This window comes from Aythya ferina, assembly GCF_964211825.1.
Source record: "Aythya ferina genome assembly, chromosome: Z".
Classification (NCBI taxonomy): Eukaryota; Metazoa; Chordata; class Aves; order Anseriformes; family Anatidae; genus Aythya; species Aythya ferina.
In genome coordinates this window covers 62780484-62795458 of record NC_140299.1, presented here as the reverse complement: position 1 = coordinate 62795458, position 14975 = coordinate 62780484, and the positions used below count along the sequence as shown (strand labels likewise).

At 40.0% G+C, this 14975-nt stretch overlaps 1 protein-coding gene across 4 annotated transcripts in view; it reads left to right on the top strand.

The window, feature by feature from the left end:
• Window positions 1-2354: 2354 nt before the first annotated feature.
• Window positions 2355-14975, top strand: part of GRAMD2B (GRAM domain containing 2B) — a 40566-nt gene continuing 27945 nt past the window's right edge. For 2 of the 4 annotated variants that reach the window (XM_084503578.1, XM_084503577.1), the window contains exon 1: window positions 12342-12507. In XM_084503578.1, the coding sequence (XP_084359704.1) occupies window positions 12416-12507 (92 nt within the window). In that variant the 5' untranslated portion in view covers window positions 12342-12415. Of the gene's footprint in view, window positions 2613-12341; window positions 12508-14975 lie in introns of those variants that run through there. The other 2 variants (XM_084503576.1, XM_084503575.1) reach the window with 2 other exon arrangements.

The following is a 14975-nucleotide window of genomic DNA, read 5'->3' as shown; positions in this document are numbered from 1 at the left end:
CATGTTATTGCAGGCTGGAAAGCATACACTTAACATGTGTTAGCATATGACAAAATATGGTAATTTAGAGAGGGTCAGGGTGCTCAATAAGAGAACTTAACTGTTTTGTGGACAAACACATGGATACATAAACTTTAAGGAAGGAAACTATGTAATAGTTGCTCCTTGCTGAAAAAGTTCCTGCTGTTACCCATTCAGGAAAAAAATTCAACTGCTCTCTCTCTTATACTTGCTCTTTAATGTCCAGAGGGAATAGAGTTGTCATGAAAGGTTTTCATTACTTTTTGATATACTAATACTGTGTTTTCAAAGATAAATATTTCATACTAATAATTTACAAGCTCTGTATCATAGAATCATAGAATCAATAAGGACCTCCAAGATCATCTGGTCCAACCACCCCCCTACCACCAATGCCACCCACTAAGTCATGTCCCTAAGCACCAAGTCTAACCTTTCCTTGAACACCCCCAGGGACAGTGACTCCATCACCTCCCTGGGCAACCCATCCCAGTGCCTGACTGCTCTTTCTGAGAACAAATGCCTCTTAATTTCCAACCTGAACCTCCCCTAGAACAACTTGAGGCCATTCCCTCTGGTCCTATCAGTTGTCATCTGCAAGAAGAAGCTGACCCCCAGCTCCCCACACCTTCCTTTCAGGTAGTTGCAGAGAGCAATAAGGTCTCCCCTGAGTCTCTTCTTCTCCAGACTAAGTAACCGCAGTTCTCTCAGCCTCTCCTATGTCACTTAAGTTTTCTCATCAGTTACAAGGACATTTGTTTCTTTAAAAAGAATAAGGACTTAGTATCACAAGTGGGTAGATGTCAACAAAACAAGAGAGCCAAGGCAAATTCTCCCTATGACTAGAGGAAGAAGACAGCTTTTCTTTGTTGTATGTGTTGAAGGTTATATTACTTGTTTTATGGAATAGGAATAGAGTAAAGAAAGACTGCATAGCTTACCATCCCTGTGTCTGTAGTCTATGATCACACAGAACCAAGCAGAACCAAAGTAACAGAAAGGCTCAGATGGCAGGAACCAAAGACGTATAGCATAGCTACTGAAAGATGCATTCATTCTGAAAAATTAACTTAGGAAAATTTTGAGCAGCTTGAACATTGCTCCTAAATACAGATTGTTTCATTTGTTCTGTTTCACAGGGAATATCTAAGAGGATCAAGAGTGTGTATTTCTTCTTTTTTTTTTTTTTTTCCTTTCAAGAAAAGAAAGAGTCGCATCTATTTGGAATTTTCACTTCCAAGAAAATGGTTGTTTCATCTTTACTTCTTGACTGTTATGCTAATCCTGTATTTTAATAGTTACTGTTCTTCCTGTTGTTTCTGTCATTTGCAGAGTTCATTACAGTTTGTCTAGTACTGTCTGCAAAATGAATTTTATCTTTAAAAATGCAAAGACCAGGTTTTAAGTATTTAGGAAGGTGTGACTTGGGGGGAGGGAGGGTTGAACAGGGAATGACACATTCAGAAAGACAGAATAGTTTGATTAGATTTCATTCAGCTGAGCAGCAAAATATGAGAACAGTCCAAATGCATTTGTATTGTTTCACAATCTATTTATAGATACTGACAAGAGAAAGAGAGAGCTACACTCCGCATGTTTGTTCAGTCTCACAGACTAGGGCTTATTATCATGCAGACCCTAAATGAAGATTAGCTGAAGTTCTGGAGATCTTGGGGTGTTGCTTCAGTTTTATAGGAGGGTTCACAATTTAAAGAAATGCTCCTTAACATTTCTTTTACTAACCTAATCATTATAGTCATCTTCAACAAACAGAAAACCAAGCAATTTTGTAGTTAATGTTTGCCAATTCCTATGGAAAATGAATAAATAAAAATGATTAGGCAAACTGGCTTTGTTCAGTTGGTGTTTGGTGCACTGAGATTTAAAAAGATTTTCCATGGTTAGGATGAACTGTGATGACTTTATTTCATGGCAACTACCTGCATGCATGTGCACAAATATGTTACTGCAGAAATGCAATATAATGACTTTGGCATGTCAGAACAGGTGGATATAGTCACTTCTGAAACATATACTCATGTTGTTCAAACTTGGAAAATTAGAGACCAGCAGATAATTCACAAAGTAGAATTTCTGACAGATCATGTTACTACTTTCAGCACAAGGCTGGCAATGCAACGTCATTTGAATTAAGAGTTCTTGGCTTTTTTTTTTCTTAAATTCATCCAAACAATTTATTGCTATTTGTACCAACTTTCCAAAGACATAAATTTGATGAAATTTGTTTCAAAGTGTATCTATGAAGTGCTGCAGGTATAAAAGAAAAAAAAAAAAAAAAAAAACTTGTGATGTCACATCAATGTGTTACTGATTAACTGATTTTAAAACCAGCCCGAGCTGGAGTCACACCAAGAATGCATTTCCTACAGCAGTGAAAGGCTGCGCGCTTGAAGGATCGCTCCAGACCCAAACTTACCTAACTCTGCAGTTAGCACCATTAACATGATGAGAAAAGGGAATTCCTTGGAAGACTCGGTTTTTCATTTTGAAAGTCAGAGCAGCTTCAGAAAGTCAAGTAATGACCCTCCTCCAGTCAGCCCTACAGAGAGTTCCGGATCAGTATTTATAAGGTAAATTCAGGGGCGTTTGGGTGCTCTGTACATACTTGATGCAGGGAGGGACAGGGGAGCAATGTAGGAGGGCACCGGTACAAACACAATGGTGGAAATACCCTGATGGGGAAGCTTAATTTTTGAAGGCAATGCACACAGAGCTGATAATTTATCTTACATTACTGATTGCACTGGGAAAGGGAGTGTAAAGGAGGAATTTGTTGGAGGGGGGACAGGAGGGCATTGTTCTCTTTTCGTGTAACTTTTAGACTGAAGCAGGTCTTTGAGTGTGTATGCTAGTATATAAACTCAAGTCTTTAAATGACCTCTGCAAGGTCATCAAATGCTATCTACTATCTTTGTACAAAACAAATTTAAACTGGGATAGAACAGGGAATTTGACAAAATATTTTGATGTATGTTTTGGCCTATAGGAAACTTTACAATGCTTATTAAGTTATGTTTCAAGAGAAATTCTACCATCAGAAAAAGGAGTATTCATGCAAGTTGAGATATTTAATGGCTTTTCTGATAGAGCAATTGCAAATGATTGTCAAGGTGAAATCTCTTTTCTTACTTTAGAAGTGTGGACTTGTTGGGTTGTGAAGTTATAATGAGGTAGAATTCATTGTAAGGAAGAGTTCTGGACAAATTGTGCACATTTTAGACAGCATGGATAAATGAGGAAATGCAGAGTCAGAGGGTTGCTGGCACTCCGCATTTATTCCTTCCCATCTACTGCAGGAGAGGGACAGGTAAACATCACCACTATCTATGTCAACCCATTATGAATAAATTATCTTTAAAAAGCTATTCAAAGTAACATTAAATATTTATTGTTCCTTAACCAACATGAAAATTCGTTAGTAAGCTCTGTCTTTCATATCTGCTCATGTCCACCTTGAAGACTGATTTGCAGGGAGCACCTCTATTTATTCTCTGTGTGACTAAATTAAATTTCTTTGTAGCTGGGTGATGGCTTGTATCACTAATTGGGTCACGAGTATAAATAAGTCTGCTGGCCTCATTTTTCCCCTTGTGAAATGTTATTTGGGCTTTTTAATACTATACCTGTATAATGTATTTTCTTACAACTCAAATGTCAGAGAGTTAATGTCCAACAGTCTGAACACAATAAGGAACCACAAATGTAAAGTTTTAATTAGAACTCTCAGGGGCTTTTACCTAGAAGTAGTTAGTCAGAGCTTGTTTTTTAAAACAGCATCCACACATGTATTTTTGTGCTTCTCTTAATCTTTTCCAGTTAGGCAAGTAAGTACAGAGTAAATACAGTGGTGGACAGAGGGTTCAACGCAAGTAGGTTATGTTTAACCACTTGTAATTTGGGCAACAAGAAGTTTGCCCTCTTTTCTCTCTCCAGCCTGGAACTCTGAGCAGACAGATTTACCCACTTTTTATTTACCACTAGATAACCTGTACACAAAAAGCTACCATATACACTCTGATAGCAACATGATCAACCCTTACAAAGAACAGAGTCCTTTGCCTTGTGTTTCTCAATAATCAACCTCCCTGCCAAGTAGCAAGTGGCAGGGGGCAGGCCTTCCAGAAATAGAATTTATTCAACTGTTTCTCCAGTAAGAAGGAACCGTATGATCATAAAGCTCTGCATGAAACTATACCTCCATCAGCAGAAAATACAGAATAACAGGCTGTAAATACAAGGCAATCTAATAAGAAGCATGCATGATTGCACACGGTGAGCTTAGCAGTTGGACTGGGCTTGTTTTCACTGAACTTGCTTTTCATGTGTTTGATGCAGTCATGATATGCTTATCTAAAATGAGGCACGTGAAAAATCAAGGGAACAACTCTTGGGAAAAAGAAATGCAGACTCTGCGGTTTCACATGCTGTTTTCAATACCATCCTATTTTCTGAAAGGATATTTCCCATTAATGAAGATGTATCCACAGAGACAATTTAACTATATTAACGATTGCTCCTGTTCATCCTAATTATTCATGCCTGAGGCCCAAAACTGCCAATATACCCAAGTTTTTATACACTTCCGTTTGCACCTCACTGTAATTGGCACCATGCAGATGAGCACAAATTTTCCAGCATCCATGGGGTTATTAACATTTCAGACTAGGGAGCTCACAGTTTATCACCATGGCAGCATGTTATTCCTGACACAGAGCAGAACTGATTTCAGAAGCAAATTATGATTCTGAAGCTATAGCTGAGGTGTCACCCATGCATAATAGATCAGAGAGAGATGTGGACACATGTATATTAAGCATTTTATCAGTATGAATGTATTGAGTTACTCTGACATTAAAATGAAATATTTTCCAGTAGTCTCAAAATATTGGCCAGAAAATGAGGATTTCAACTCCCCCACTGGAACTCATCTTTATAATGTGAGTCAATATCCTGCATCCAGATCTCCTAAACTTTAGATAAACTTCAAGCCTTCTGGTTTTGACCAACCTCCAGAACAAATCTGAAAAAAAAAAAAATACTTTGAACACGAGGAAATATGTTTTTTCAGCAATTTAGATTCAGAACTAGTGACTAGATCAGATCTATACCAGAAGCTCTGTCAATGTCATACTTCTAAATATGTTAAGATCAACCTTAGCAGCAATCAACTGCAGGCATAAAAGATCTAAGTATATCAGATACCTTAAAAAAAAGGCGTGGAGGGAGGGGGCAGGAAGGGGAAGCAGGGGTTCAGCATTGGCCATTGGCACTCATTGATACTAGGTAACATTAAAAAATCAGAAAGAAAGAAAGAAAAAAAATATATATATATATATATAATATGAATGAATTATAGAATTATGTTTTCTAAAGGCATAGTCATGGGAATGGAAGTCAAAAGGGTCTTCTTGACTTGTCATCTTCAGAGATTTTTCAATGTGATGCACCAAAAAACAGTTAATTAAATACTAGTTTTTTTCTATCTCTGATCTGCCACTAATATTTTTCCTACAGCAAAATAAGAGAAATATATATACATATTTGTAACACAATTTGTAACATAAATTGTAATGACTGTTTTATTGCAGTTGCATTTTTGTTTGGGTACAACAAAGGATTCATACACTTAGGCTTTCTTGCTGAAAATTTTTATATGGGATTGTGAACTTTTTTTTAACAAAATGTCTTGTATGTTAAAATTACAGACCTCAGAAACATATTCAATGTACTGTTGTGAGGCTGAGGCTTAGTTCAGACAAGTCCAAGCAGTAAAGTTAAAGAGATAAGTACATACCTACCACACTCCAAAAGGCATATTACGTTGCCTTTATAGCTTAATTACAAGTACTTGAAACACCAGCAAACACTTCACAGTTCAGTGGTTTGTATCTGGGGTTTGGTGCTCATGCTGTATGGCCTTCCTATCCAGGATGTACCTAGGTAATATTTTCCTCAGAATAATATAACTCCTGCTTCTGAGTGAGATGAAACAGTAAATCCATCCAGTTTATAATTCACAAGTCCATCCAGTAATTATTATAATCCAGCTTATCATTCACAACCACCTCCAGCGTAGACTGTGAGAACCCACAGCATCATGAATTTTTTCATGTCATCTTGTTCTCTTGTGCCCATCACTTTAAGCTTGCTGTCCTCAGGATAAGAGCAATACCTTTCTAAGCTCCCGGAAAGTCTGGACAATAGATATATTATTATATATATATAATTATTTATATACATATATATTTTTTGGGAAGATTCAGTGTATCCTCAAGGAAGCTGTGCTAGCTTTCACTTTCTTACATACTTAATATACTGCTGCTCCTCAGAGACTGAATGATTCTCTTCACAACGTGATCACCAAATTTAGATGTACAATGAATGTGTAAATGCATGTATATGTGGTCCAAGAAGGTGTATGTATATATACACTCCTGTACCACACACAGATCGAAAAACTGCATACATGCATGCACATTATTCATCATTATTCATTAGACATGTAATCTGTTTGATGCCGTAACATACTGGTGCACCTGGATTGAAAATTTTGTCCACATAATCTACACAAAGAAAAGTGACACGTGCATGACACCCAGGATTTCCTTTGGACATTTACAAACAAATCAAGCTAAGCTGATCCACCACAGCAGAACAAGCAATATTTTTACTTATGCTTTACTTATGCTTTACTTATGCTTAATGCTTTGCCTAGCTGGGCAAAGCATTAAATGATGGTCATAAATGCAGAAAATAAATGAATTTTACTGCCATGGGATTTGGTACTTTCATTATAAGTGACAAGATCTAGGCATCACCGCATTCTAACAGTGCCATCCATGAAGCATCCAGGGCAATGTATTGCTTGGGAAATATGCTATGACTGCTTTTTTTCCTCATGAAATATGAGGAGACAGTGACTTGTGCTTTTCAGCAGTGCCAGCTGGCTGAATGCTATCTTGTAGAGAGCAAGAATGAACTACTACATGTACCAAGGCTGCTGTGTTCAGAATATGAGAAAATTGCCATGAATGATTTGGGGAGAGAAGAATGTTCCTTTGCCTCACCACTTCCACTGTGCTTTGCTGAGGCTGCATATTGCAGCCCCCCTTTTTCATATTTTTCTTTTGATGCATTGTGTAAGTATGCAGTGTGTCTTCAACGACTTTACACAGTAAGTTGTGTGAAGGGCATTGGTATTGAAATGACAGTGAATGTGCTGATGGAATGCATGTGCAATGTTATTATACATTCACCATGAGGGAGGCTGACACCATATTACTAATACCCCATAAGTTTTCTGTGAAAATGTTTCTGCTTTTTCCTGCTGGCTGCTACAATGCGTACTTTCAGTGTGGTCTGCTGCATCCACTTCCTTCAGTATTCAGCCACTACGTACAGCCTCAGCATCCCTCACTGTCTATGGTGAGAAATGCTCCAGCTAGCTGTAAAGCCAACCTAGTTCATGTGCCCCAGGCACTTCCCTGTCTGAAGGGTCATACAACCAACACAGTAATCTAGGCTCCTTTAAACCAAAACAGGGATGGATAAGTTGATAGGACTTCTAGCAAAATGATCAGATGAAACCTATCACTTGCCATAGGTCTCTATATCACACGCTTTTAGAAAGGAATAAATTATGAAAATATTAATCCAGGCAGGGAATGGGGATCAGCTAACCAAAACTGCCTTTTAGCCTTTACAAAACTCTCACTGCGTTCTGGCACTAATTATCTTCTACTGACTGTTTACAATGTTGATTTATTCCATTCGTTTTGAGCACACTTCAAGTATGCTGAGTGATTTGCAGATGTTTCTGAGCATTCCTGCTTGAGATAGGAGTATCACCAACACTAAATCAGGTCAGGTGTGGTTTTATATAGCTGAGACTTGAAACCTCCAAAGATACAGTCTACAGACTCTCTGGGTAACCTTCTACAGTGCTGCACCACTCTTTTAGCATATATTTTTTTTTCTCTTTTGCAGTCTGCACCTCCCAAGCTGTAAGTCATTTCACTGTGACCTGTGGGTGCTTTACATACATTCTGGAAATTAATTTTTCTTACTTACTTACATCTTCTCAAATGCGTCTAACTTGTGTCTGGTACTATCACAGCTCCCAGTCATATGCTATTTATCATACATCTGCTTTCCTATTGTATTTCCACAGAGCAATATAAGGATTTATTTAATGGTTCTTTCATCACTTAATGGCTCCCAAGACATTTGAGTATCTTTTACAGAATCCTAACAATGCAGAATATCATATAGGAAACTGAAGAAAAGATATAACTTGAGATGTGGTCTGCCATTCAAAAGTAATAGTATTGAGGCACTATAAAGGCTGTATCTTTTTGTATCTTTGTTTTTTTTTTGGTTTTTTTTTTTTTTTTTGATTGCACCTGATTTTGTCATTTTTGAGAAACTGTTCCAATTGACATTTCTGATAAAAATCACCTCATTCATGGAAAGCATTTAGACTGTAACACTATGGTTTAGAAATTCATTGTACTGAATATAATAGCCAAATTTACCTACAAGTTCTCTACTATTTGACTTTGTACTGAAATTTGTAACAGACAAAGGATGTGAAAGAATAATATATGCTGTGAGAGATAAAACTCAATGACTTTATTTTAATCATCACTTACTGTAGTAGAGGCTTCTCTTTTAGATCAGATTTGCTTTCAGTTTAAAGTAGAAAAGCTTTTGTTCTGCATCTAGTATTGCAAATGAAACATTAAAGTACGGTCTTTCAGATAGCAGACTTCATTAATTATGCAGAAGACACCAGACCAAGCTTTAGGTACTCAAATTCATCTTCAACATAGGGACATCCATCTCCTAGAAAGTTGTTTTACGCAGTCTTAAACTCAAAATTTTCTTAACATGGAAATCAACTGTAACACTGAAAGGAACAGATGGAAGAGTACTTCTGGCTTTTACTTTCAGAGCAAAACTTGTGGACTTAGGAGAAGGAATGGCACAAACAATTACAGAATAATTCTCTACTGAGTAGATAGATATGTGCTCAATATATACTGTAGTCATGTATATATAACCCTGTATGTCACTGTAGTCACTTCCTGCTTTGTTCTGTCCCAAGGAAGTTTGCTCACATTAGGCATGCTGATATCCACCATATAAACTGAGAAATACTTTATGAATATCCTTAATTACTGTACTGAAATAAAAATACAAGTTAAATAATGCTGATTATCACAATCTCTTCTGACCCAGTTTATTTCCAGCTAGATTGCCTTTTTTTTTTTTTTTATCTTTCATTGGCCATATTATATCCAAGAATCCCTAGGCATGAGTGGTAGTCCTACTGCTGTTTTATACTGACCTTCTAGGTGTGTCTCATTGGGCCCCTTTACCCTTCCCTTCCTCATGTTATTCAAGACAAGTGGAGATTAAGGACTCCCCCTGGATGATGATAGCAAACACTGGAATAGGGATAGGGAATGAACTTGATGACTTGGTGAGTCTCTCCCTGTTCAATTTTACTGTTTTCATATGTATCTTTTTTTTTTTTTTTAAAAAAAAAAAAAAAAAAAAAAAAAGCTTTTCATAGTATTTCAGCTCTAGTTTTTCTTCATTCACTGTGTTATACATAATTTTAAGGTCCTACTTATTGAAAAAGGTATTCCTAACCTCCTTTGAAATTTTGACCCTTTAGGTGAGACTCTTCAGAGTGAAAGCATGTCAATTTTTGCCTACCTGGCATCACTAGTACTGCAGGTATTAAATAGTAATCTGAAATTTTAACACACTAATTTATTTTTCTCTCCCCAGTCTGAACTTCACCAGCTAGAAAAATACAGTTCAGATTTTCACACAACAGGTCTCTCTCTGTTGTTGATGGCTTCATCTTGACATATTCTCTTTACCATATCTATTATACACCAGCAATTATACCTGTACAGTAAAGGCTCCTTTGTGATTTTTTGCATATTTAAGACTTGCTGTAGCATATAAAAATAAAAGCATAAAGCTTTTGAGAATATTCCACCCACATGACCAGCTGTACATTTGATAGTTTAATATAACACCTCTTGTACTACTACTCTCTCTCTCTTTACTACTGTGAATTCTGGCATTCACAGTTTTTATCACTCTGGAATCTGTCGTTTGCTCTGGAGCTGCTGCACTGTGCACATTTTGACAAAGGTTGTCCACAGAGTTTCTTTTTCAAATCCTCCAAAAACAACAAGCTGGAGCCATGGCTTATTACTTCCACTGATATTAAAGGAAAATAACAAAATTTGGAAGAATCACTATCGAAAACTTGCCAGAACCAAGTCTCTGACAAGGGTTAAGATACCATGATATGGGATAAAGTATCTAGTAAGGATTCACTTTTAGTGTCTATGCTGCAGGAATCAATTTATTTGAATGTCACTTTCTTTTTACAGCAAATACCTTGACTATTCAGTGCAGAATGTTTTGCATACCTTGAGAATGGAGCTGGCTGAAACTACAGCTGCAGAGACTAAGCTCCAGGGGCCAAGCAGCTTCTTCCCAGTTTTTTCACCACTGTGGTCGAGGCAGAAATCTCTGGAGAGGAGTGAGCAAAACAGACAGCAGTAGCATTTCTCTGCTGTAGCTAGATCTGTCAGAGCTTGAAAGCCAAAGTGTTCAAAAGGCAAATGATTTTATCTGTTCAAATATCTAAATGCTAGACTCTCACCAGCATTATTCTGCTGGAGGGAGCAGCGCTACACAAGAAAACTAAAATAGTAACTGATACATTTTCAGTGCATCCCAGTAATGAAAGGCCTTCAAAAACAGAACAAAGGGAAGCCTTTTACTTTTTCTGCTGGTTCTAGACATACTGTGCATGCCATGGTAGTGCACACTGTCAGTGAGAATAACTCCCAGGGAACCCAAAACCTCACACAGGTTGCTGCATCCTAGCCAAGGGTCCTGGATCCTAAGAGACACAGGAAGACAGCACTGCCTTTCAGCTCCAGCTCTACTCACAGCCCATACACCTGAAGTGGGGCCTATTCTGTTTTCCTTTCCATAATCAGGACACCACTGTACAGCCACTGGTTGTGTCTGGCATACAGTGGTGATGGAGGGAATGCCAAACCAGCTCAGGTGCTGCACAGGGGAGGATAAGGCAGCAAAGTCTCACAGATACAGGACCTAACAGGTTAGGGTAATGTTTCCTAAAACTACAGCTCATTTGTTTTTCTGCGCTTGCCTTGGTTTTCACATTCTTATACATAAACATTAGTTAATGGTTTCTCCCAGAAGTACAGCTATTTAAAAATTCTTACTTCCCACCCAGCTTGGTGCATGGAGTTTACATTTTATAGGTCTGGAGCTAGCAAAACCCATCCGGTCTAGTTAAGACCAGAAATTAATCTCACATTTTCTGCAGGATGTCCAACCAGTTTTGGCAGTCCTGATCCTTTTAACCTTTGACACTTGTTTCTCTTTAGCCATTTCCTGAATATATTGCAACATTACCTAATGCTTAGTTCTTTCACTTTTCAAGATACTGTGCAAGTGTCAAGCATCTCTGAATCTTATCAATGCCACTGGAAGATACATTAGCATCTATATCCTACTCTGGTATCCACAAAGAGTTTTCTATGTGTTTTCCCCTTACCTCCCGTGAGTCTGGTGGCTGAGATGAGTGTAGATGAAGAAAATGTGATAAAACTACTATTAATTTCATTGATATATTCTAATGCATTAAGCCATGAAAATCGACCTTTTCCTAGAGACTTCATTTTGAACTTTCATCCCAAGGTTGGCCTTTTTTAGATTGCGTCCCTAAAGCCACAGACTCTGTCCTTCTGTGTTACGGTGCTTCGTGAAAACACTAGTTCCCCAAACTGAACTATTTGTCAGGTGTTAACCAGATAAGGAGAGCATTTTCCTCCATATGTGTGTGCTCACATTTCGTGCCAGGTAGGATGGCTTGCGCCAAACTCTGCCGGGCTGCGAGCAAATGCCCCCTCGACCTGACGAGCACCGTGGGGGGGGGGGGGGGGGGGGGAGGCTGTTACTTTTTGTCTGATTTTACACAACACTCTGTGATTTACCGGGGCTGACAAACCAGCCCGAAAAGAAAGGAAAACGAAAATCCTGGGGGGAGCTGGCAGGTGGAAGGAATATCCAGGCGGGGGGGGGGGGAGACGGAGATGTGTATGTGGGGGGCTGCCCCTCTGCACCTCCCCTCAGCGCCTCCACACTCCTACGAAGCCGCTCGGAGGCCATTTGCTCGTTCAGCCTCCATAGCTCCGGATCCGCCTCCCCACCGCCCGCCCCGGGGCGGGGGCAGCACGGCCCGGCCCTGCCCGGCCTGTCCCGGGCACCCGGCGGTGTGTGGTGGCCGTGAGGCAGCGCCTTGCCCATGGTGCTCATGACAGAGCAGCGCTGCGAGGCGGAGGAGCCGAAGGCTGGGCGGGCCGGCGGCAGGCGGGAATGCCGGGGCGCCCTGCGGCTGTGAGTAGCGGGGAGCCCCGGCCTCAGCTCGGGACGGGAGAGGTCGGGGAAGGGGGTCGGGTCCCTGGCTAGCCGGGGAGGGAGGTGGCGAGTGCCCCTGGCCATTTGCCACCCCGCCGTGGTGGCCGTCGATGTGCGAGGAGTTTGGCGCCGGGGAAGGACGGCGCTGGAAAACCCGCAGCTTTTCCCCGAGAGTCGCTTTCTGCCTCTCTTCGGGGGCTTTCCTCCCCGGAGGAAAACTCTGCACAAAGATTTAATCTGAAGCAGGCTCCAGGAGAGCAACTTACCAGCCACTGGCGCCTTTTCTGTAAAGAAAGTCTGTGAGGGTCTGTGGTCATTATTTTTTCTTTTGTAGCCCTGATCCCCAAGCAGCTGTATCCCCAAAATAAGTATCACGATGAAATCTGTTGCCAGAAATAACTTTCTGGTTGGAGAACAGCAATAACCCAGGTTTCTTCTAAACGTCCTTCGTCCCATCTGATGTAGTCACATCAGAGAGTTCACGAAACAAGGGAGGTGTAGCTCCCTAAACTCCCCAAAAACAACCCTCTGACTTCCAGCCTTGGGTCCTGATCCCCCCCACAGAACTGTGCCGATGAACCTAACGAAGCTTTTCAGGTATGCAAGATCCATATCTGATTGCATGCTTAAGAATGGGGCCGGGAGCCTGATGATAAAATTTATCACCAGAGAGATTTTACACGATGCTCTCTTTTGTCCCCGAGCGTTTAATCCTTCAGAGTTGGATCTAGTGTGCTTTCAGGAGTGAGGTTAGTCCTAACCAGTGTGACAAATGGAAAAGTCTCCTTAATTACAGCCCTTTTCCTAGCCCTCAGTTTTTGCTGCACAGGGGAAGGTAGGTGTCGTGTGGGGGGCAGCGTGGTGGTCTTTGGCTACAAAGTTTTCAGCAATCCTAACCTGGGCAGCAGGAGGGTAAAAAGACTGGGTGTTGCGGAACACAGCGGAAGATGTTGTGAAATGCTTTGTCATAAGCTAGAGAATCACTTACACATTTCATAGCTGGAAACAAAGCTAGAAGTTATTTGCCAATCCTGCCTTAACCGAGAAGTGGATCCCTGAAGAAGCATTGTGCTTATTTGACCGTGACTTAACGTCAGAGGCTAAGTAACTTCGGTTTGGCTGAAGTGAATCTGCAGGCGGGATTGTTCAGCTGAAGAACAAGGGCCGTGACTTGGTTTTGATACACTCAGAGCTGAGCTAGCAAAAAGTTGAATCATTGAAATTTTTGTGTGTGTGTTTTTTTGTTGTTTTTTTTTTTTAATATCTTAAATAAGCGTGTGCATTTCAGGGTGGGAGGACGGGGTGTTCTTTCCCTCCATGTACTTTCTGGAAACAGTGTGCAACCAACAGGGCTCGTGCTATCTTCTGCTTGGAAAAAAAAAATCCTTGCAGAGTTGTAGAGGCTCATGGAATCTTTTAGCATTTTCCATTGCACAGGGGAGAGAGATTTATGTGTATGCTAATCTGTACTTCCTGAAGGAATGCCTAAAATGTTCAGTTTAGAGATGGACTTTATGGCTCCATAACCTTCTGCCAGCACAACAGTTCCTCGGGGGATAGGTGCCTGTGACGGATTGAAGCTGTACAAGTATCCATTTATTTATTTATTTATTTATTTAATTTATTTCAAGGTTAAATCTGAGGAGATTATCTGCTAGTGATTCAGGAAACTTTACATGGAGTTAAATACATTTGTATAGATTTAGAAAATGGACTTCTCTAGCATATTTGGTGACAGGCATGTCTTCTTTGCAAAGCCTGCAGTTCATCTCAGGGGCTTGAGCAATCCCAGAGGTATCACTGAACGGAAGATGTGTGCTGTCATTATCCACATCCAAAATAGTGGTGTGCGGAAAGTTCATCATTAAATGGAGTTCCTCCCAAGTGAGCCAAAAGTTCCTGGTCAGATAGCACTTTCCAAGTGGTCTTCAATGACAACGAGGATGGCCTGGCACCAAAAGGGATTTAACCATTGTGTTGTCTTCAGAAGACATTTATTTCTCTGACTTGTGGTGTGTTATTTGGAACATTTATGGTGGTGCTCAACCTGTCTAAGGAGCTGTTAACCCTACTGCAGGGACTGCTGGTGGAAAAGAAGTTGTATCTCTGAAAACAAAATGCTGCGTATTAAAGAGAAGTGGCAGAGATATAATAAAGAGCACTTCGTATTCAACGTCAGCATGCTTCTCCTCTCACACATACTTGTTTCTGTTGAGTTAGGGTAGCATTTTCTGTTTTCCACTACAGGCAGGATTTGTCCTGAGACCATTAAGTCTGTCTGTGTGAGGGCACTGAGTGACTGAATGGTAAGATATTGCTAACATTAAGTGGCGTGTTCTGTCCTCTTACAGTTGCAGGCACAAGGTAATGTCCAGTTACTGAGTATAGCAAAGAAATGACAGGCTGAGGCTTTGAAAGGAGTAGAATCTTTTTTTTTTTTTGAGCTA